The sequence below is a fragment of the Oryzias latipes genome, chromosome 5 (genome assembly GCF_053564925.1).
Source record: "Oryzias latipes strain Hd-rR chromosome 5, Olatipes_Hd-rR_3.1".
NCBI lineage: Eukaryota > Metazoa > Chordata > Actinopteri > Beloniformes > Adrianichthyidae > Oryzias > Oryzias latipes.
In genome coordinates this window covers 10,793,096-10,815,065 of record NC_136241.1, presented here as the reverse complement: position 1 = coordinate 10,815,065, position 21,970 = coordinate 10,793,096, and the positions used below count along the sequence as shown (strand labels likewise).

At 41.9% G+C, this 21,970-nt stretch overlaps 3 protein-coding genes and 1 long non-coding RNA gene across 4 annotated transcripts in view; 2 read left to right on the top strand and 2 right to left on the bottom strand.

Annotated features, from left to right (window-relative positions):
- The first annotated feature begins 719 nt into the window (after positions 1 to 719).
- Positions 720 to 7,863, top strand: mrto4 (MRT4 homolog, ribosome maturation factor). The gene is made up of 8 exons (XM_004068647.5): positions 720 to 823; positions 4,186 to 4,244; positions 4,329 to 4,432; positions 5,540 to 5,621; positions 5,714 to 5,781; positions 5,868 to 6,019; positions 7,307 to 7,383; positions 7,462 to 7,863. The coding sequence occupies exons 1-8, from the start codon at positions 796 to 798 to the stop codon at positions 7,609 to 7,611; spliced, it is 720 nt and encodes a 239-aa protein (XP_004068695.1). The 5' UTR covers positions 720 to 795; the 3' UTR covers positions 7,612 to 7,863.
- Positions 758 to 4,252, bottom strand: LOC144992139 (uncharacterized). Its single transcript, XR_013655950.1, has 2 exons — positions 4,129 to 4,252; positions 758 to 983 (listed from the first exon to the last, which is right to left on the bottom strand). It is a non-coding gene; the product is annotated as an uncharacterized LOC144992139 (long non-coding RNA).
- A 14-nt stretch (positions 7,864 to 7,877) lies between the features above and the next one.
- Positions 7,878 to 13,684, bottom strand: akr7a3 (aldo-keto reductase family 7, member A3 (aflatoxin aldehyde reductase)). Its single transcript, XM_004068646.5, has 7 exons — positions 13,091 to 13,684; positions 11,103 to 11,290; positions 10,908 to 11,012; positions 10,424 to 10,520; positions 8,618 to 8,717; positions 8,381 to 8,510; positions 7,878 to 8,197 (listed from the first exon to the last, which is right to left on the bottom strand). Exons 1-7 carry the CDS (start codon positions 13,371 to 13,373, stop codon positions 8,036 to 8,038), a joined length of 1,065 nt encoding a protein of 354 aa, XP_004068694.1. The 5' UTR covers positions 13,374 to 13,684; the 3' UTR covers positions 7,878 to 8,035.
- Positions 13,685 to 17,818: 4,134 nt separating this feature from the next.
- megf6b (multiple EGF-like-domains 6b) overlaps positions 17,819 to 21,970 on the top strand; it is a 67,623-nt gene continuing 63,471 nt past the window's right edge. The window contains exons 1-3 of the mRNA XM_011474833.4: positions 17,819 to 18,531; positions 19,315 to 19,449; positions 20,193 to 20,302. Coding sequence (XP_011473135.1) covers positions 18,428 to 18,531; positions 19,315 to 19,449; positions 20,193 to 20,302 — 349 coding nt within the window. The 5' untranslated portion in view covers positions 17,819 to 18,427. The remainder of the gene's footprint in view (positions 18,532 to 19,314; positions 19,450 to 20,192; positions 20,303 to 21,970) is intronic.

The window sequence follows — 21,970 nt, the reverse complement described above, 5'->3', positions numbered from 1 at the left end:
AGAGCTCTGTTTTTGCTTTCAATCACTTCATTATATGAAAAAGAAGAATGGCTTGAAATTGCTTAGTTTTGTTCAGAAATAAAAACTTCACGAGTACCCCTAACTTAACTAGTATTAGACTACTTAGATTTTTTCTATGTTCCTTTATTTTATTTTACTTATGTTTTTATTTATTTGTGTGTTATGTTCATTGTTTCTTTTTTTCCCCTCTATTATGTATTTTCTATGTCAATATGTTATATTTGGCAATGGTGACTGATCTTCGAGGCAATATTGATTACATCGTTATTGTTCGTTGTTAACGTTAATGTCATTGTTAATGTATGATACCGCAATTGTCAATAAAGTTTTTTAAAAAACTTAGCTACGTTAACTCATTGGTCGTGGCAACTTACAGCCAATCAAATAGTGTGACGTCATCATTGGTCGAAGGACCCCGAAGGACCCCGAGAACATCCGGCAACCCGAGAACATCCGGTACCCTATCAAAGTTTGTCCACAACGTTGCAGAGTTTAGAAGTCCACATATTTCTTCAGGCATTAGAACAAAACTAATTACATGTTTGATACATAAATTAATTAATGGATAAAATATGTTAGAATGTGGGGGGAATGCATCACCAATGAGTTTAATGCGTTTAGTTTAGGTAAATCATTGTTTAAAGTAATTTCAATAAAAAAAAAAACCTGATAATTCTTTTTATTTTTAATCAGGCGCTGTGTGGTCATCTTACAGGAAAAGAAACATTTGGGGTCCTTTTGCTTCACGTGCGCTGTCTGCCAACGTGAACAACCATGCCCAAGTCAAAGAGAGACAAGAAAAGTAAGAAATTAAAAGTTTATATTGATGTGTTTGGTATATTTATTCGATTCCAGTTTTTAAAACCTGTTACCGACTTAAAGCACTCGTTTTTCGGTCGTGGACGTTTTATAAGCTAACAAAAATTAGCACAAATGTGTTACGCGATGCGCTGTAAAGCAATCTAGCCACAGGGGTTGCAAGCCAGTTGCCTCTGTGCCGGTCCCAAGCCCGGATAAATAGAGAGGGTTGCGTCAGGAAGGGCATCCGGCGTAAAAATTGCCAAAATAACCATGCGAATCATCCACAACACTTTTGACATACCGGATCGGTCGAGGCCCGGGTTAACAACGACCGCCACCGATGCTGTTAACCTACAGGGTGTCGGTGGAAATTTGACTACTGTTGGTCGAAGAAAGAGGGGAGGCAGAAGGGTCCGTGGCCAGAGAGAGAAGGGAAAAGGCAGGAACATAGGTTTGAGAATAGGGACTCTTAACGTTGGCACAATGACAGGGAAAGGCAGAGAGCTGGCAGACATGATGGAGAGAAGGAAGGTAGATGTACTGTGTGTGCAGGAGACAAGGTGGAAGGGCAGCAAGGCACGTAGTATTGGAGGAGGATACAAACTGTTCTATCATGGTGTTGATAGGAAGAGAAACGGGGTAGGTGTGATTCTGAAGGGGGAGTTTGTAAACAGTGTTCTAGAGGTGAAAAGAGTCTCAGACAGGATGATGAGCCTAAAGTTAGAAATTGAAGGGGTGATGGTGAATGTAGTCAGTGGGTATGCGCCACAGGTTGGCTGTGAGTTAGAAGTGAAGGAGAGATTCTGGAGTGAGTTGGATGAGGTCATAGAGAGTATCCCCAGAGGAGAGAGAGTTGTTATTGGAGCAGACTTTAATGGGCATGTTGGTGAGGGCAACAGAGGTGATGAGGAGGTGATGGGCAGGTTTGGTGTGAATGAAAGGAATCTGGAGGGACAGATGGTGGTGGACTTTGCGAAGAGGATGGAAATGGCTGTAGTCAACACTTACTTCCAGAAGAGAGAGGAACATAGAGTGACATACAGAAGTGGAGGTAGGAGTACTCAGGTGGACTACATCCTATGTAGACGAGGTCATTTGAGAGAGGTTAATGACTGCAAAGTGGTGGTAGGAGAGAGTGTAGCCAAACAGCACCGCATGGTGGTGTGTAAGATGACTCTGGAGGTCAGGAAGAAGAAGAGAGGGAAAACAGAAAAGAAGACCAAGTGGTGGAAGCTACAGAATGAAGAAACTTGTGAGGAATTTAGGCAGAAGTTGAGGCAGGTCCTGGGTGGTCAGGATGAGCTTCCAGATGACTGGGAAACTACAGCAGAGATTATCAGGGAAACAGGTAGGAAGGTGCTAGGTGTGTCATCTGGAAAGAGGAAAGACGGTAAAGAGACTTGGTGGTGGAATGAGGAAGTACAGGAATGCGTCCAGAGGAAGAGGTTGGCTAAAAGGAAGTGGGATGTAGAAAGGACTGAGGAAGGTAGACATGAGTACAAGGAAGCGCAGCGTAGAGTGAAGAGAGAGGTGGCAAAGGCCAAACAGAAAGCTTACGATGAGCTATATGACAGGTTAGACACAAAGGAAGGAGAGAAGGACTTGTACAGGCTAGCCAGACAGAGAGACAGAGATGGGAAGGACGTGCAACAGATAAGGGTGATTAAGGACAGAGACGGAAAGGTGCTAACAACCCAGGAGAGTGTACAGAAAAGATGGAAGGAGTATTTTGAGGAGCTGATGAACGAGGAAAATGACAGGGAAAGAAGGGAGGAAGATGTGGTTGTTGTGGAGCAGGAAGTAGCAGAGATTGGAAAGGATGAGGTTAGGAAGGCTCTGAAAAGGATGAAGAGCGGAAAGGCCGTTGGTCCTGATGACGTACCTGTGGAGGTATGGAAGTGCTTAGGAGAGACAGCAGTGGAATTTCTAACGAGTTTTTTCAATAGGATTCTAGAGAGTGAGAAGATGCCTGAGGAATGGAGGAGAAGCGTTCTGGTTCCGATCTTTAAGAACAAGGGTGACACGCAGAACTGCAGCAACTATAGAGGAATAAAGTTGATGAGCCACACAATGAAGCTGTGGGAAAGAGTAGTGGAAGCCAGGCTTAGGAAGAAGGTGGAGATTTGTGAGCAGCAGTATGGTTTCATGCCCCGTAAGAGCACCACTGATGCCATTTTTGCTTTGAGAATGTTGATGGAAAAGTACAGAGAAGGTCAGAAGGAGCTGCATTGTGTGTTCGTAGATTTAGAGAAGGCGTATGACAGGGTGCCGAGGGAGGAGCTGTGGTACTGTATGAGGTCGTCTGGAGTGGCAGAGAAGTATGTCAGAGTAGTTCAGGACATGTATGAGAGAAGTATGACGGTGGTGAGATGTGCTGTAGGTCAGACAGAGGAGTTCAAGGTGGAGGTGGGACTACACCAAGGATCAGCTTTGAGTCCTTTTTTGTTTGCTATGCTGATGGACAGGCTGACAGACGAGGTAAGACAGGAATCTCCCTGGACAATGATGTTTGCGGATGACATCGTAATTTGCAGTGAGAGTAGAGAGCAGGTGGAGGAACAGCTAGAGAGGTGGAGGTTTGCTCTGGAAAGAAGAGGCATGAAGGTCAGTCGTAGTAAGACAGAATACATGTGTCTGAACGAGAGGGATCAAGGTAGAAGCGTTAGGTTACAGGGGGCTGAGGTGAAGAAGGTGCAGGAGTTTAAGTACTTGGGGTCAACAGTTCAGTGTGATGGGGAGTGTGGAAAAGAGGTGAAGAGGCGAGTGCAGGCAGGTTGGAGCGGGTGGAGGAAAGTGTCAGGAGTGTTGTGTGACAGAAGAGTGCCAGCAAGACTCAAAGGAAAGGTGTACAAGACAGTGGTGAGACCAGCTCTGCTCTATGGGTTAGAGACGGTAGCAGTGAGACAGAGACAAGAGGCTGAGATGGAGGTAGCGGAGATGAAGATGTTGAGGTTCTCCTTAGGAGTGACCAGGTTAGACAGGATAAGGAACGAGTACATCAGAGGGACGGCTCATGTTGCCTGTGTTAGCGACAAAGTCAGAGAAGCCAGACTGAGATGGTTTGGACATGTTCAGAGGAGGGATAGTGGATATATTGGTAGAAGGATGTTGGAGATGGAGCTGCCTGGCAGGAGGGCAAGAGGACGGCCAAAGAGGAGATACATGGATGTCTTGACAGAGGACATGAAGTTGGCTAATGTTAGGGTAGAAGATGTTCATGATAGAGTGAGGTGGAAAAGGATGATTCGCTGTGGCGACCCCTGATGGGAAAAGCCGAAAGAGAAAGAAGATGCGCTGTAAAGCAACTGCATCGTTTCAGTCTAACTTAGAGAATGTATTCTTATTTGTTTTTTATTTTCTCAGTTTCGTTAACGAAAACCACGAAGAAAGGATTGGAGTCGAAGCAGAAATTAATTGAGGAGGTAAGTGTTAGTCACCACACAACAATGATAGAATCAAGCAAAAAACAATGAACTAAAACCTCCTCGTTTGTTTTTATTTTGTAGTTAAGAAAATGCGTGGACACATACAGGAACCTGTTCATATTTTCTGTTGAAAATATGAGGAATAACAAGTTAAAAGATATCCGGACAGCATGGAAGCACAGCAGGTAATGGTGCTCTGTTGTGTTCCAAGTTCCTGCTTGTGTTTTGGTTTTGTGTAGTTTTCAGTTTGCTGTCCTGGCTGAAGTCCACCAAGCTAAACTGGGACAGATTTAGCTCATTCCATCATCTGGGTGAACTGAGATCACATGTTTTATTGTAGCTGATAAAATCGTACACTGAAGAATTGGATCTAAGAAGATTTGTTGAATCTTTGGCCATAACATGGCCTGGAATAAGGATTTTCTAATTAATGATATGGAGGTAAAATGGTCTTAAATGGATTTCAGTGTATAATACGTATATTTTGTGTGTCACTGTGTGTACTAAGTGTGTATTCACGTGTACACTTTAATATCACAAACTTACTAATACACTTTACGCCCAACTCAACAGTTTTAGTCACAGACTTTTTTGCAAAATGCCATGCACTTCAAATTCATGCCAACTTCTTTTTTGAGTCCAGTACAAGTCATACTAGAATCACTATACTTGAGTGAGTCAATCGGACAAAAGGCTTCAATGCTTCATCTGCCCATCATTAACGATCGCCACAATAATTTTATTATCATTTTATTTGATCACTTCTCTGCTCACGGTGCACAATCCCCGTTCTAGAGGGCTGCTGTCTTGCTGGTTTTCCATCTATCCCTCCCCTTGCAGCTTCTTAGTGATGGGACACACCTGATCCAGGTAATCTGCTGTAAGTGGGGCAGATATCTTATTGACAAGCTGAACGCTGGTCCCCTGAAGTTGTGGATTTAATAAGTTTGATCTTAAATTGGTTGGAACTGGAATCAAGGCATTGACTATGGTGACGGCACACGCGATCCGTCCAGTTATTTATTATCCAGTCAATGCGTACAGGTGATACTGGTGTACGGTGTCCCTACGCCACACTTCAGCCACTAGTGATGTGCATACCTAAGTGTCCATGAGATAGGTAGGACGTCCACGTAATCTTTGATTATCTAGTTTTCTCAACAGGATCGAGCCTGGTTGCATGCAACAGGAGTCCAAAGAGCAACCACTTTTCCCGTTAACAGCATTAACAAGCTTCCTGTGGAATGCAGAGGATTGGGGGATTGATTCTGATGTTTGTGTCTAATCTACAGATTCTTCTTTGGCAAAAATAAAGTCATGATTGTAGCTTTGGGGAAAGGAAGTCCAGATGAATACAAAGACAATTTGCACAAGGTAAGCAGATATTGACTGTTTTTGAAATGTATAAATGCAATCCGATCCTCCATACTGAAGAGGTTGTAAGTTTTTACGCTTTTGGTGTGCAGGTCAGCAAGTTTCTGCGAGGGGAAGTTGGGGTTCTCTTCACAAACAAAACAAAGGATGAAGTATATGAGTAAGTGATGGTTTCAGTAAAGCTTCTGTTGTTTTATTGGTGCTTTATGTGTTGATCAGCTAAAGAGTGCTGGCCTTCACCTGCAGATACTTCAGTCATTTCAAAGAGATGGATTTTGCCCGCGCTGGAAACCAAGCTCAGATGGACGTAACGCTGGACGAGGGACCTCTTGAGCAGTTCCCACACTCAATGGAGCCTCAGCTAAGACAGCTGGGGCTTCCCACTGCCCTCAAGAAGGGTAAAAAACACTTCAACACTTGTTTTCTGATGACCTTTGAAAGGAAAATTACAAGTAACCCCTGTTAACCTGAAAAGCTCTTAAAAACAGGAATGGTAGTAAAAAAAAAAAAAAAAACACAAATCTCTTTTAATAAGCAGGAAAGTTTAGTGTTACATGAAGAACAGCCGCCTCAAAAGCCCCCTCAGTGACTATTGGAAACCTTGTCCTGCCAGCACAGCAGGGTTTTATGGAGATACATGGAGGGATAAGAAAGGCAGATAGTGGTCAGTGTATTGAAGTTTGCGATCAATAGAAAAACATCGGGGCCAATTACATGTGCTAAGGTAGAGAGTGAGCCGGTCACACGGTAGAACTCTGGCTTTTGTTATGGTCAAAGAATGACGAGAAACATCTGGTCTGGATGTAGCTGTCCCTCTGTTACAGGCAGCTCTTATATGAAGAGGGATCCGAATCAAATGTGGTTAAGAACTTTGTTCTAAATCCTTGGAACAGAACGAGATGCTGGAGATGGATCCATAACTCGACTAGTCTTCTAGACCCGCTCTGATGAAAATAAGGATTTGGGTGTTTTGAACTTTTTTTCTTCTTATGATTATGAAGGAGATATAAAGAAAATTAAACTTAAAATTACATTTCTGCGAATTTCTTTGTTCAAATAGCTGTGAATCAGGAGCAAAAAAGCAATCCACCAAACCGCTTTTTCTTTTTAATTTTGAGTCAACAATTGCAGCTTCATTTTGAAAATGAAAAAAGCATTTCTGGTATTGACTTTTATTCTTAATTATGCTACAGAAAAACTTCCATAACAGGCTCCCTGCTCTTCTCCATGCTGATGCATCCACTCGCAGACAGATCTGTGTACGTCCCGCCTTAATGAACTCCTGCTGCTCTGCAGAAACTGTCCTTGAAAACGGGAGATATTTGGCAGGGTTTTGACTAGAAAACGCATAATTATAATTCAAAGACCACTGGGAACACTTTTAGAATTGATCAAAGGATGATCAGAGTGGACTTCATCAACAAGGAAGAACATTACTTTTAGATGAAATGCTGTTTGAATTGGACAGCAGTCCTGAAACGCTGCAGTTTTGTGTTGAAAAAGGTTCCCTTCAGTGTCGGTTTACTTTTAGATTTAGGATGGATAACCAGTCAAATAAATATTTAAAATATTGTTTTTACACACATTAAATATGCAGTAAAATAGAAAAGCCTGAATGAATCAAATAATGAATGGAAAACAGGAACATTTTGTCAGCTTGTTTGTTTTGATCTGCCGTATTTCAGGAGTGGTAACGTTGCTGAAAGACTACGAAGTCTGCAAAGAAGGAGACATCCTAACTCCTGAGCAGGCTCGGATTCTGGTGAGCTTCTCAGCGTTTCATGTGATTGAAACCTTTGTTTTTCTGCAGTGAGCTTCAATTTCTATGTTCTGTTAACAGAAACTTTTTGCCATCGAGATGGCAGAATTCAAAGTGAAGATCAAATGTATGTGGAATTCAGAAACAACGGAATTCCAGGGCTTGGCTGGTGAGGAGGAACCAGAGCTGGACGACCATGACGACGACGAAGAGGATGAGGATGCAGAATAGTGGGGATGACTTCACCTCCAAGTCATTCATGCCTGCTTTGAAAAGCAGAGGGACAATTATTTTACTAAGTTCCTGTGCCGCTGTACACACATCTGAGTCCGGACTTCTCTCCGTTTTTAATTTCATTCAATGAAAGTAAAGTAAGCAGTTATTAGCATCAAGAAGTGGTTGAGTCCATGTGATTGTGCTTATGCAAACCGAGTTTTCAATGTGGTTCATCAAAGCTCCCAATAAATGTCTGTTTTCACCGATTGTCACGCTCAGCATTTAAGTGGAAAAAGCTTTTATTGTGAAAATTAATTCCTTACCTGAATACAGTTAAGGAATTTAAAAAGGAAAGGTCCATTACCGTTTATCTCAGAAAACAAATCAGTGCAGAAATCAAGTGAAATTTTCTGGAGCTTTTTTGACATTTGCAGTCGTTTCATCTGAAGTAGTTTGGACAGTCGTGAAATACAAGGTTCCAGGCGTCCTTGAAGGCATCAACAACTCTCTGGTCCAGAGGACCCTCTTCTGCAGCATCCAGGTTTTGCTTAAGTTGCTCAATGTTCGACATTCCAAGGATGACTCCATCTCCAAGATCCCCCTGAACACAGACAGAGTTCTGTTTGGATTCAGTTTAAAGAAAAAGGGACACCTTGTGGTGGAAATGAAGATTGCAACCAGTTAAAGCAGCGTTTTTAAGAGTTGAGGATAAGTAGCTGTTGGATTATCTGCCTAAACATTTGGCATTGTCTAGTTTCCTGTGTAATTGAAGTCCAGTGGCTACCTTCAGCTGGGAGTGGTGGTACATCCAGCGGATAGCAGCAGAAGTCAGGGAGGGTTTCTCTGAGCCGTATGCCGACTCCAAAGCCTTCAGAACCAAATCTATGGCCTGGAATTGACTCTCCTTCCAGTACCTGAAGCAAGAGATTTGAGGTGATGCTTATCTTCTGCCTCAGTAAAGATGAAATGTTTCCAAGGACAGGAGGATTTGAAAGGAAAAGCCAAACCAGTTTGGTTTCACCTGTCTCTGTACGCCGCGGCCCAGCTGTTCCCAAAGAACCGACTTGCAGGCTGAGAACCGTCTTTGTCCTCATAGTGGTACTTTCCTGTCAGAAGGCCTCCTGGGAGTGAACCAAAGGGTCAGCCTGATCTTCAGCTTATGTTCATCGAGACAAGAATAAAAAGTTTCCCCGGTTTTATTTTTAATTTCGCCTCTCGGCTTAACATGCAAACTGAGCCACAGACAGAAGTGATGTTAACCGGAAGAGACTCTGGAGGACCTGGTGAACCCGGACACGGCGACGTGTTTGCCGGCGCCTCTGTAGAGCTCTTCAAAATGTGAACCCAAGCTAATCGCTCAACATCACGCATGTTTTCTCTTTACGAATGAAGTCCAGAAAAACGTTAGCGGTTTCATATTCTGACGCGGCCGGGGCGTCAAGGCATAGAGGAGTAAATTTGACGCTCATCAAAAGAGGCGCCAGACGCAAATTTGACGAAATTGTGTCTGGTGTGAACGCAGCAACGTGCCAAATACTGGTAGATTTGAGTGCAGTAGGCGTTTTGCTGTTTTTGTGCTTCTGAAGGTGACTGCAAAGTAGGGCTGGCAACGATTAGTCAACTATTAAAAATCATCGACACTAATTTGGTATTGTCGACGCGTTTTTTTTTTTGGTCATTTCAGTTTTATGAACGCGCATCCAGCCGGGTGTTTTCACATCAGACAAGCACCAGACACGTAGGTAGAACCAGGGGGAAGATTCTTCTTCTTTTGTAGATTAACTGTTTATTAGCGCTCGTCCACCATCTACTATAGGAAGCGGCTCGGTGCTCAAAGTCGAAGCTGTAAAAATCCTCAGTTTTGTTTTCACAGCTCTGTTGCTATAAATGTCCGTCTTGGTGTCATTAACCCGACTGGACACAACTCGCAGTCATTAATGACTCCTTTGTGATCATTTTTACCACGGTTGGTACTTCCATGTTTTGAAGCGGACGGCACCCACACGTCACTACTAAATCGGAGTCCCTGATTGGTCACAGTGCTGCGATTCAGCGTGAAAATGTTCAGCCTGTTAAACTGTCAGCATGCGATCAATGAATGCCCGATTTCTACGTAGAGCTCGCAACCGCGCTTAAAAACTTGTGTAGCGACTGCGTGATCACAGGCATTACGGACGCAGAAGCCAGAAATTCTGGTCCACGTCATTGACTGTAGACGGGGGAGGAGCCGGTGCACCAGAGATGGCAGCAACACTTCCACAGAGCATCCTTAACGTGTTTCTAAAAGGAATGAGACCACTGCTGGTTGAAGAGGATGGATTTGAAGACATGTTTGAGGGGCTGCACCCTGGCTAGCACCTAAGTCCCTTTTGCAAACGGATGGAGGAAAAATGATTGTAGAATATTTTACTGTTCACTAATTGCAACAAAGTAAAACCCATGCTCATAAAACTATTTTTGCTTACTGTTTTATATGGGACGTTTAGACAATGATTTAGTGCAGGGACCATAGAGTTTGCCAGCTTGTGTTTTTTTTTTGTGCTAGCATAAAGCTGACCTGGGACCCTAAACTTTTTATCTTTCAAAAAGTGATGTTGAAATCCATGAACTATGCATGTAAAATTTCAATATCTGAACACACCATACGCCAAGCATTAGCAGTACCAGACATGAGGCCAACCTCCATAGACTGAGTAACAATCACTTTTTGTCTTTTTAAGTTTGCCCATCACTTTCCGTAAACAATAATCTATGACTAATCGACTACTGAAATAATCGTTGGTGATAGCTCTACTGAAAAGTGCACAGCAGAAGATAAAACCAGTACCTGCTAATGGATTATATGCGTAGAACCTCAATCCACAGTATCTCAGACATGGCAGCAGCTCTGTCTCAACTTGTCTCGTTGTGGCGTTGTACATTCCCTGTGATGAGAAGCAAAAACCAACACCGAGGCTGAGAACTGTCTACGGGACAAAACATGACTCCTAGAAAAAACTTGAAATGCAAAAAAAATTTTTAAATTTTTTTTTTGTCCGTTTTTACTTTTTTCACAGTAACATTGTGGGGGAAAAATCAAAATGACAACAAAAATCTTAATGAGTGAGATCATTTTCACTTTTGTTTCTGCAAATAGTTTAATATTCTGTCATCTTAAAACTTTGCTTTGAGTACATTCAATCAACAGTACAGAAGATGCTGTAAGATTATGATATGGAACTACAATCCTTAAAAATAACTAACTTAACACTTCAACTTAAGCTTTACTGATTCTTTAACTATTTTTTGAATTTAGAGTATTAAGACGGTACCTGATAAACAGTTGGGACAAGCCAGTTGTTATGTCTGCAGATGCAAACTATTTCTGCCACTTCCCATGATGCATAGTTTGACAGGCCAAGCTCCTTGAATTTCCCCTGAGAGTCAGAAGAGCACATCCGCCTCATTGAAACAGTCTAGGTTTAGTCTTCTTTCGGTTTGTTTTTGCCTAAATCTGCTCAGCTCACCTCTTTGTGCAGCTCATTGCAGGCCCTCAGCGTGTCCTGGATGGGGTTTTGATGGTCAGGGGCATGGAGGTAGAAGAGGTCCACACAGTCAGTGCGCAGCCTCTGCAGAGAGGTTTCCAGCTGGGAGCGCACACTCTCTGGTTTCAGAGTTTTCCCATCCCAGGGGTTAGCTTTAGTAGCTATGCTCACTGTAAGAGGGGAATAAATCACGAAATGGATATTTATTAGAATGTTTCACCATTTGAAAAGGATACGAGCTACAATTGGTGTCATTTATGGAACTGGATAAGCTCCTTTTATGAAAAAATGTTCAGTCAACGGAAACAAAACAACCATTCTGTGTTGTTTTTGCTCGATATAATTTTGTTTTAAGAATGAAGCTGACCAGTTTAAAAATACAAATGAGCAGCAGAAGGATTTGGCTTCAGATGGTGTTAGACCCAGAAGGCCTGGAAAAGCTGCTTTTCTCATGAGATTCTAGTAAAGCTTTAGAAATTAAACAAACAAAAAGAAATGTTTCAAATTCAGAACAAGATCCTGTTGATCTGTGCAGGGGTTAAAGTTTAAAGTGATGCTGCAGCAGAAGTTAAACGGACAGAAAATAAATGAATGCACTCCAAACACCGAATCTTTGGTTAAAAAAAAAAGACTTGTTTCAAGAAAAATTGTCTTAATTGTTAATTGTTTGGAGCCCTGGATGACATTAAAAATAAATAAATCCATTGTTCCCTCAAATTAGCATTTTGTGCACACAAATTAGTATTTTGTCCACAAACGTTAGCATTTTATTATTACTTTGTGTGGCTCAGCTGCCGAACACTGGCGCCAACCTACCAACAGAGGCAAGGTGGGGTTCAGTGTCTTGCCCAAGGACATTTAGGCACATGGGCGTGCAAGGCGGGAATCGAACCTGCAATATTACGATCATGGGTCGACCGCTGCACCATGGCTGCCCCACAGTGTGCACAAATAAGCACTTTGTGTACGCAAAATACGAAGTTATCTGCACAAATGCTAACTAGTGTGCAGAAAATGCTAATTGCCTGGCCAACAAATACTACTTTGTGCACCAATTTGAGGGAACCATTTTTTATGTCATGTCCAGGGCTCCATATTATTTTTTTTCTCCCAAGAAAAATAATTTACTTTAATTTAAGTTTTCCAATAGCAAAATAATCTTAATATGACAATTTATGTCTCAGTGACTAGAATATTTTTCTTAAAATAATAATTCATGGTAAGACCATTTTTCTTTTCCCAATGGCAGATTTTTTCGTTAAAGAAAATCTGATGGGGTCAAATTGTTTGACTTAATTTGAAGGGTGCATGTTTTTTTTACAGTGTACAGTTAATGGAAGACACTTAGGAGAGTGGATATATAAGCAGTACAGAAGGAATTCGAGATGCACTGTAGTGACCTTAGCAATTGTTAGATAAACCACAGATGGAAATAAAATGCTGGAAATAACCATCTCATCATTAGTATTATTAAGAGTAAAAGTTGGATGATTTCAATCAATCAATCAATTTATTATTTGTATAGCACTTATAAAAGCCAAGGCAACCAAAGTGCTTAACATAAAATCCAATAAAATCACAAACAATATGATGCAATAAAAAAAAAACAATAAAACAATAAAATCAATTGAACTGCACTTGAAATGTGTTGGAGTAAATGCAAAAACCCTCTGCACTCAAACGCCCCAGAACAGCCGTAGTAGCTGGAATTTAAGATGGTTTTGTCGATTAAAACAATGAAAACAAACACAAACAAAACAGCCACAAATCTCCACACACTAAAAGATTTAAAAGTGGGGCTGCCTTCACGTTTACTGCAATTCTATACTTTTTTATTTAGTTAGTTTATTTATGTTAAGTGTGTAATAGGAAAGTTACATGTTCACCTATGGACAGGCATTAAAAACAATCGTCTGCTGTTACCCACAATTCAGTGCGGTTTGCAGCTGACAGTTAGCAGGTCAAAGTACCTGCTTTAGGAAGAAGAGCCATGTCTCCAATGATGGCCTCCGACTTTCCGTCCGTGTACATGAACGCCGTGTCCAGGTGTTTGTGTCCTCTGCCCAGGAACGTCTTCACCATCTCCCGGCTCTGCTCCTCGTCAGCTCGGCCTCCGAACGCCATGGTTCCCAGCAGAGTCACCGGCTTCACTTCGCAGGAGCACGACATGTTTCTGCTCCACGTCACGAGCGCGCTCCTCGGGCTGTGGGACTGTCGCAGTGTGCAGAGTCGGCGTGTTGTCGCCCACAGCATGCTACTGCGCGGAAGATCACGCTAAGAAAGGTCAAAGGTCGTGCTGGAAGCTGGAACTAGGAGGCGTGTCCGCTTAAGAATAAACCATTTGAGGATGATCCTGGTCCTTAGAGCGCTGTGAGTGGGCGCAAAGTTCAATTTGACCCACTCTAGCTGCAGGCGCACGTGCTCATATTTGCTTATTTCACTGTTACATCACAAACTGTGCACCTGTAATTTCTATTTTGACCACAAGGTGTCAGCAAAGCACAGTTTGACACGTGACTTGAAGCCTCAAAGAAAATGAATCTTCTTTTCCTTTCAGGTTTTCTCTTCAGGGTCAACACAGCGAATCAGCTTCCTTCTTCTACATCCTCCACTCTAACACCAGCTGCCTTCATGTCTTCATGACGACATCTTGTGTTTTTGTGTGTATGATGTGAGTGAATTGCTTGTTTCCTCTATACTTTTGGCATTTGGAGCAGACAGCAAAGAAAGAATTTCATTGTGCAGGGAAACCTGTTTCTTTACTGTGCATATGATAATAAACCCTTTGAATCTTGAATTCACCGCATCCATAACCCTCCTCTTTGGACGTCCTCTAGACCTTGAGCCCAACAGCTCTAGATTCTGCATTCTTCTACCAACACATTCACTGTCTCTCCTCTGGACATGTCCCAACCATGTCAGTACATGTGCCGTCCCTCTGATGGATGGATGGATTACTTTATTAATCGAGAGGGAACTTGCAAGTCCATCCATTGCTTCAAATATACACAATAAGTTAAAAATGAGGATCCTAAAATTATATTAAAAATATTAAAATTAATCATAAAAACATATAAACAATGTCAATTGAACTCACTAAGAACAGTATAAAAACAATGAAAGTAGTTGACCGTTCAGTGACCCCTCCTGACTTCTTGAGCCTTTCTGTAGAGCATGGCAGAGAGCGAAGACGGTCACTGAAGGCGCTCCTTTGGTCATTGAAGACTCTGTGTAGGAGGTGACCAGTGTTCTTCACTATGTTGTCCAGTTTGGACAGCATCTTCTGCTCTGTCGCTGCCTCCACCGTCTCCAGGTTTAGCCCCACCATGTCCTCATTCCTGATCCATCCTGGTCACTTCCAGAGAGAACCTCAGCATCTTCATTTCTGGTACCTCCAGCTCTGCTTCCTGTCTTTTCCTCAGTGCCACTGTGTCTAGGCCAAACAACATGCTGGTCTCACCACAGTTTTTTGCACCTTTCCTTTCATTTGAGCTGAAACTCTTCTATCACACTTGACACTTTTCTCCGCCCATTCCAACCTGCCTGCACTCGTTTCTTCACTTCTTTTCCATTCTCTTCATTCCTCCATACTGTTAACCATAGATACTTCAAATCCTCTACCTTCTTTATCTCTTCTCCCTGTAGCCTCACTCTTCCTCTTGGGTTCCTCTCATTCTGACACGTACTCCATTTTACTGCGACAAACCTTCATTCCTCTCCTTTCCAGAGCAAACCTTCAGCTCTCTGGCTTCTCCTCCACTTGTTCCCTGCTCTCTTTACAAATAAAAAATAAATAAAAGAGTCCTCATTTAAATCTTAAAATCTTAAATTTTGGACATAAAACTACATTTAAGTGCTTATCTGACACAGATTTTTGTTTAAAGTAGCAAATAAAAGTTTAACTATGTAATATAAGCTCACTTAAACGTCTTGCTAGTAGAAAAGCATTTAAAGGTCCACTTCAATGAAAATGGTGTTTCTAACATCTTCTTGTTCCAGTTTTCTCATGATGGAGCACATATATACAGAAAATTAAGATTCAAATTCTATTTCCAATTGTTGTGAATCAGGAGCAGTCACAAAAAGGCTGTCAGAAAAAGCTTAGCTGTAAAGTAGAAGCTACAATCAGCGTGCCACAAACCCCCTGCTCCGCTCCATTCTGATGCATCCTCTTTCAGACAAACAGATCCATGTAGGTGCTCATTTTCTTTGTCTGAGCTGGCATCTGGCTCAAAACTGTACAGCTTCAATATTGCTCGTCATTTTTGTTGCACTGACAATGTTGGCATGGGGTTGTGAGGGGGTGTAAGCTAGTGGGAGAGCAAAGGGATGATGGGAAATAAGCCCAGGCTTACTCTGTCCAAACAGTCCCATCCACAAATAAGGAGGTGAATTTTGGAGGAACTCTTGCCGCTCTGTATAGAAACTACCTGATCAGCCAATAAAACAGATAAAACGATTTGATTAGTTAAACTATGATGGAGAAATGTCTTCTTTTCATTCACATCTCACTAAAGCTGGTGCTGGACTGGTTGCTGATCTGCTGTAAGACCACACAAATACAGACAACCACACATACACCTAGAGACAATTTAGAGTCACTATCACACTATCTTTCCAGCATTATCACCCTCCATATAAAAAAAAAAAAATTGACCATCACTTTACGTAAACAATAATCGTTGACTAATGGACTACTAAAGTAATAGCTAGTGACAGCTCTGCCATTACTAACATATATGTTTTTACATTTGATGCATGTTAGGGAGCCGGTTTAGCTCGTGCTGGTTTGCGGCGCCTTCCATCCATGAAACCAGGGTTCAAATCTGGGCTGCTCCCTGTTCCCTTCCCTACCTCTGTGCCAGTCCCAAGCCCAGTTGCTTTGAGAGGGTTGTGTCAGGAAGGGCATCCAGCGTAAAACATTGCCAAGTTTACCATGCGACTCGTTCACTGTGGCAACCCCTGATGGGAAAAGCCAAAAGAGACACACACACACACACACTTGATGCATGTTAAATTCAGATTATTATAATTAGTTAACAAGCTTTTTTATTTGCCAAAAGTCTCTGTCTTGTGTTTTATCATAGAGTTATATACCAAAATATGGTGTATTTCCATAAACTTTCTATAATCAATCCTTTTAAGAAATGAATTGGTTTCAGTATTAATATCCACAATACTGGACCTGTATTTACTTGATTTTGGATCAACACCCTAATTCTCACCATCCCTATCAGACAGCCTAAAGATGTGGAAGAGTATTGTGTACTCAGTGCAGCCACATCTATGGTATTTGAGATATGAACAAGCATACAAACTCTGTGACAGCATAGCAATGTCATTTCTGGAAGTCGACCACTAAATCAAGGTGCAACAGACAAAAAAAAAACATATTTAACTCCCACAATGCATTCCTGCAGTTGGTAGGATCATTTCAATACTTTGCAAAAGCATGAAAAGCTCTTGAAGGCAATAAAATAGGGGAAATTCTGCATTTACAGCATAACATGTAGTTAAGTATAAACTGTTAAAAGAATCCACTACAGAAAAGCAAAAATGTGTCTAAAAATCTTGTTTAAATTATGAATATGTGCAAATGTGAATTAATCTACAAGACTATGTGATTGTAAGTGTTAGAATGAGTCAGGAGGACATCAAAGGGTCTAACAGGCAGGTGTTTAAAAAAACTGGGAGCACAGGTACAACTCATCTCCCTAACCACACACAGTGCTAAGTAGAAAACCGTTATGTATTTCTATGGGTGTTACTACCTCCAAACAAATGTTCATATCTTCAAAAGTCTTTCACTTATCAGAAGTGTTGAACCCTTTTGAGTATCACAAGGCTTTGGGCTACAATTTGTGCAAGTTTCATGTCTTAAGGTTCTGGTCTATTCGCGCAAATGGAAGTTTAACACACGACTTGCTGTACAGAAGCAGCCAAAAAATGTGATATGGGCAGGTATAGGACATTTAAGGGACCTTAGTCTCAGTCTAGGTCAGGGCCTGTTGAGGCAAAAGCATTTGCCCCACAGAATTGAAGGGAGTGATTATGTGACCTACTCTCGGTCTGTGAAGATTCTGCAATACACACTAATTACAGTCTCTAATTAACAGCTATGTGGGGGAAATTTACATGGTTTTGGGTTTTACCGTGTTTTTGTTTTTCACAGGAATTCATTAAAACACGGTTTTACATTTATTTCATATAAAATTAAAGAAAATAAATGACTGACATTATGTTGTCAGTCTATTTCTTAGTTGATATTCACTTTCCTTAAACATTAGATCTGACTTTTCAGGTATTTAATCCCTATAAGGAACTGATCATTAGAGTAAATCATCCATAAGCAGGAAACCCAATAACTAAAGTATACAAAGTCATGAGTGTGAGATCATTAAAACAGTCAGATTCGTTTAGATATTTGTGATGGAACACTTTTGTTTTTTGTCTGAGGTGAGCTGTAGTATTTCTCGGAGCTTGTTTTAAACAGCGTGCTGCACAGATGGTAGTTTGTAGTGGATTCTAGATGCAAAAACTGACCCAGACTCTTTGGGGTCGCGGGCTCGCAAAAGTCTAATAAAGGCTTTGTTTGGAGATTAGCTGTGGTCACTTCTGGCTCCTGACCCTTGGACCGCCCCATCAGCTGTTTTTTTGTATGTAAAGGGAGCATGAGCTGCTTCCCAAACTTGGATATCATCAGACCCCTGCTGCCTCACGAGGGAAAGTCAAACGTTTTTTGAAGCGTAATAGGCGCGTAAAGTTTGGTTTACGCACGGACCAACGCAGCATCTTTTGGTTTCTTAGAAGTTAATGTTAAAATTCCAGGTGTAAAAAATGCAACCTTTGAAAAAGTCTGTGCGCAGATGAAATCTATGTGTGATTTCAGACTTCCCAGCATCGTGATGACGGAGGAAAACCCTGGCAGTCGGTGCGCATTTGCTGATCTGCAGAGCGACTCTGAAAGGCTGCTGTGAATAATGGGTCTCAGTGCGCCCCCTCCCACCCCAAATCACAACTACCACCTCTGAGTCAGTGAATGGAGGCAGAAGTTCTGCTGCTCATTCCAACATCTGCCGTGCGTGGAGTGCGTTAGGGGCTGCGGACTCTAACGAACACCGGCTGTGACAGGCAAGGGGGACACGCACGATGGCGCAAAGATTCATCATTTCCGCGTGGGGGATCACTCATCTTCACCTGAAGTTTCTTCTTCAAGCTGGGAGTTTTGATACTCTTTTCAATTATTGACATTCGTGATTCATGTTTGCATGCGTGTTTTTATTTCCTTTGAAACCTCCGGTTAATTTATGAAGACCAACATGGACAGAATTCTGTTTTCATCTTTGCTAATATTTATTTACGAGGCCAACGTGTTCACTCACAAAATTGCCAGTAATCTCCAACCCTACATGTAAGTCAATTGTTTTTTTTTTCATTATTGTCAAAGTAATGGTTTTTAACTTATTTATGGTTCTTGTTGATTTCAGTGCTCTGCTCTGTCAGCAATTAGGCTTTAAGTCTTTCCTGTCTGTAGTTGATAATCAGTTCTGCTCCTCTGCATCTCAGTCTACATTTAAGACACTCAGAGTTCTGAAGCTTAGAATAATAAAAAACAAAGTTGAGTTTCCATAAGAGCAATTCCTGTTGTTTATGAGATGATGCTCTGGGGATCTGCCTTGTTTGCTTAGAAGATTTGTCAGAGAGCAGTGAGTCTGTTGAAGATAATGTTGCATTCTTCTTTTTGTCTGGGCTTCTGTGTGTGTACAGTGTGTTGTGCAGACAGGTCTAATGGTTAACCACATTTGCCTGAGGGATACACACTCCCATATTTAAGTCTCAAATTCTTTTTGGTGTCATTTAAAAATGTTTTAAATGAGTTAATTGCCTATTGTTTTGTTATTTCACATGTAAGCTTCTCTCTGGGATAGGTTTAAGTTAAAGTAAACATTCTGTTTGTCTCTCTGCATCATCTTAGACAATTTATCAAGAATTTCCAACATTTTAGATTTTTTTTAAAAGAGAGAAAAAAAGAGTTCAGGTAGCCCTGACGTGCATCAGACAGATGAAAACTGGAGCATCCATCACAGTGGTCTTAGATGTGGTCATAAATTTCCCAACTGCCACCTGTACATCTGTAAATGCACAGCGGAACATGTTGACATGTTAAGTATTTTCACTGGTGTTCCTGTTTCAGGCCCAACGTGTGCACAGCCAGAGAGGTTGCACTGGTCGCCCAGAGGCAGCCGAGCGTGCAAGCCTTCACACGCATGGTTAAAGTGTGGAAGCAAGGCTGTGGGGGGCAAGCGTGGTGCGCGGGATATGAGAGGAGGTGAGTCGCACATCTCATTTGGAGTCTGCCCACTCCTCCCCTTTTTGTACTCGGAACCTCTGATTGCTGGACAAACTCTGCCGACCTCATCTGCAGGAGAGGCTTTTCTGATGAAGCTCTGAGAAATTACGAACAAATTTTTTCTGCAGTCGTAGTGACACAACCAAAATAAACAATATGACCTTTCATCAAAATCCATCTGCAAACAGCTCCTTCTGCAGCTTTTTACCTGTCGTGCAACCCCCCCCCCCCCCCTCCTATTATGTGGTATTACTACTGCAGCCAACATTCCTTTGAAGGAAAGACCCAACGTGAACTTTTTTTTTCTATATCAGAGCTTGTTACAGGATCTTTCTCACTGTGCAGTCCACGCTCCATTTCTCTGCATTATTTACCCTGCCACAAAAGTCAAAGGCTGCTTTGATGGCAGCCAAGGCCACAATTACTTTGCCGTAAACTAAATAGGTCTCCACGGTGCATAATGACGGCTGAGCACTGAGAGGGGTCCCAAAGTACAGGGACGAGCTGCGTCCTCTAATGTAGAGTCGGGCACTTTTTCACAGAGTTTCTAAAAAGCCTGAGAAAGTTCAAATGCTTGAGATCAATCTTACAAAGATGAGACTAATGCCCCTTTTTTGTTTCCCAGCTACAGATATTTATCCATACAGTACAGTCTGTGAAGCTGTCTGTAGCAGCTGCAGAGGAATTTGATTCAAAGATTAAACTGTTTATCGTGTCCATAGGACGGCGTACTATACAGCATACAGACAAGTCTACAGACAGGATTATCAGACTGTGAAAAAGTGCTGCCCGGGATGGACCCAACAAAACGATGAAGCAGGTTGTCTCCATCGTAAGTGTCTTCTTCTTTTTCTGAGTTCATTCAGTTCCTGTTTTGATTCTGATCTTTCAAAGACCTACTTCAATAGAAATTATGTTTTTGGTGTTTTCAACATGTTTCTGTGAGTTTTTATTATTTTTTATTATGAAGGACATTTATTAAGAAAATTAAGCTTAAAGCTGCATTCTTGGGTATTTCTTTTTTTTCAAATGGTTGTGAATCAGGAGCAGATGAAAAAAAATTTAGTTGAAAGAAGCTCATAGCTGTGAGGTAGATGCTACAATCTCCCTGCTCATCTCCATTCTGATGCATCCAAATAGATCCATGTACGACACGTGTCAAACTCAAGGCCCGGGGGCCAAATGTGGCCCGCCATGTCATTTAATGTGGCCCGCGAGAGCATAAATGTTTTTAATTTCTTAAAATATCAGAAAATGTCATCAGAAAATTAGTTGGATGCAAAGCTGTGTGCAGCCTTTTGTGTAAAATGTTACACGTGTAATACATGTTCCTTTTAGCTCAGTTTTATGTTATTGTTCTTTATTCACTTGGACAGCTTGATCCTTCATTATTGGAGTTATGTGGGTTTTAAGGAGCGGACAAAATATAAAAGGATTTATGCTAGAGTAACAAGCAAACATATGTTCTCTATGTTGTTATTGTCACTTTAAAAAGTTTTAATACATAAATAATGAGCTATTTAACATCAAGGAGTAGTTATACTTATTTTTCATTACATTTAGTTTCATGTGTAAGTTATATCTGGCCCTTTGAGGACAGCCCCTATGCTGATATGGCCCTCAGTAAAATGAGTTTGACACCCCTGATGTACATCCTAGGTCAAATATTACAAAATGCCACAGCGCAGTGGCTTGAATGCAAATTTGTCGGTTAAATCTGCAGGTGGCTGCACAGTGGAATTTGCAATCCAGAGGCAGCAGTCGCATTTTTACACCCCGCTCGGTGGCCATCGAGGTTTTGAGCGTCTTGAGCGTTTTGAACTTGAGCGTTGTCCAAATGATTTTTTTACATCAGTCAGTGATTGGCCTGGCACATTTCAAGACATCAGCGCGTTAATTGACTGATCGGAGGGTCTCCAAGGTCCCCAAAATCATCAGATGATCGGCCAATTTCAAACTGCCACCCTACAGCCTCCCCTCTGTCCCCGTGCTGGCGTCCCACTGCCACCGTCCGATAGTTAGAAATTGTTTGGTAGCAGTGTAGGTAGTCGACAAGGGCTGTTGAAATAGGCACAGGCCCAGTGATGGTCGGAGGACAACCTGGCGATCCCGGCCACCGTGGGTCCAGCTTCCAAATCCTGCTTTGGTTGGACCTCTTGGACCTTCATTTAAGGCGCTGGGGCCTTACCCCTGCTGGGTTTCTTGGATGGCACGTTGTCTAAAAACGCTAATGTGTCCCGCTTTTTATTTATCACTGATTTTCACTGACACCTGATGGCCGCCATCTACATTCATGACCACGATTGTCAAAAAATTGAGCGTCGGGAGCTGATCTTGCCAGTTGGTGGCAGTTGTATTTGTGACCGTCACCATTTTAGAGGTCCTGAGAATGTTTGGTTGGGGGTGTGAGAGGCTATGAGCTAGCGGAAGAGAGTGGAAACAGATGAAAGATGGGAAATGAGGGCGGGCTTACTCTATGGCAACAGTCCTGCCCATAACT

What these genes read in the sequence shown, in the direction of transcription:
- mrto4 (XM_004068647.5), top strand. Translation starts at nt 796, where the DNA reads ATGCCCAAGTCAAAGAGAGACAAGAAAA. An exon ending in ACAAAGACAATTTGCACAAG is followed by an intron (nt 5,622 to 5,713) that starts GTAAGCAGATAT and finishes TTTGGTGTGCAG; the next exon opens with GTCAGCAAGTTTCTGCGAGG. An exon ending in CTGAGCAGGCTCGGATTCTG is followed by an intron (nt 7,384 to 7,461) that starts GTGAGCTTCTCA and finishes TTCTGTTAACAG; the next exon opens with AAACTTTTTGCCATCGAGAT.
- akr7a3 (XM_004068646.5), bottom strand. Translation starts at nt 13,373, where the DNA reads ATGCTGTGGGCGACAACACGCCGACTCTGCACACTGCGACAGTCCCAC. An exon ending in GGCTCTTCTTCCTAAAGCAG is followed by an intron (nt 11,291 to 13,090) that starts GTACTTTGACCT and finishes CCCCTCTTACAG; the next exon opens with TGAGCATAGCTACTAAAGCT. An exon ending in CGCATATAATCCATTAGCAG is followed by an intron (nt 8,718 to 10,423) that starts GTACTGGTTTTA and finishes GTTCACTCCCAG; the next exon opens with GAGGCCTTCTGACAGGAAAG.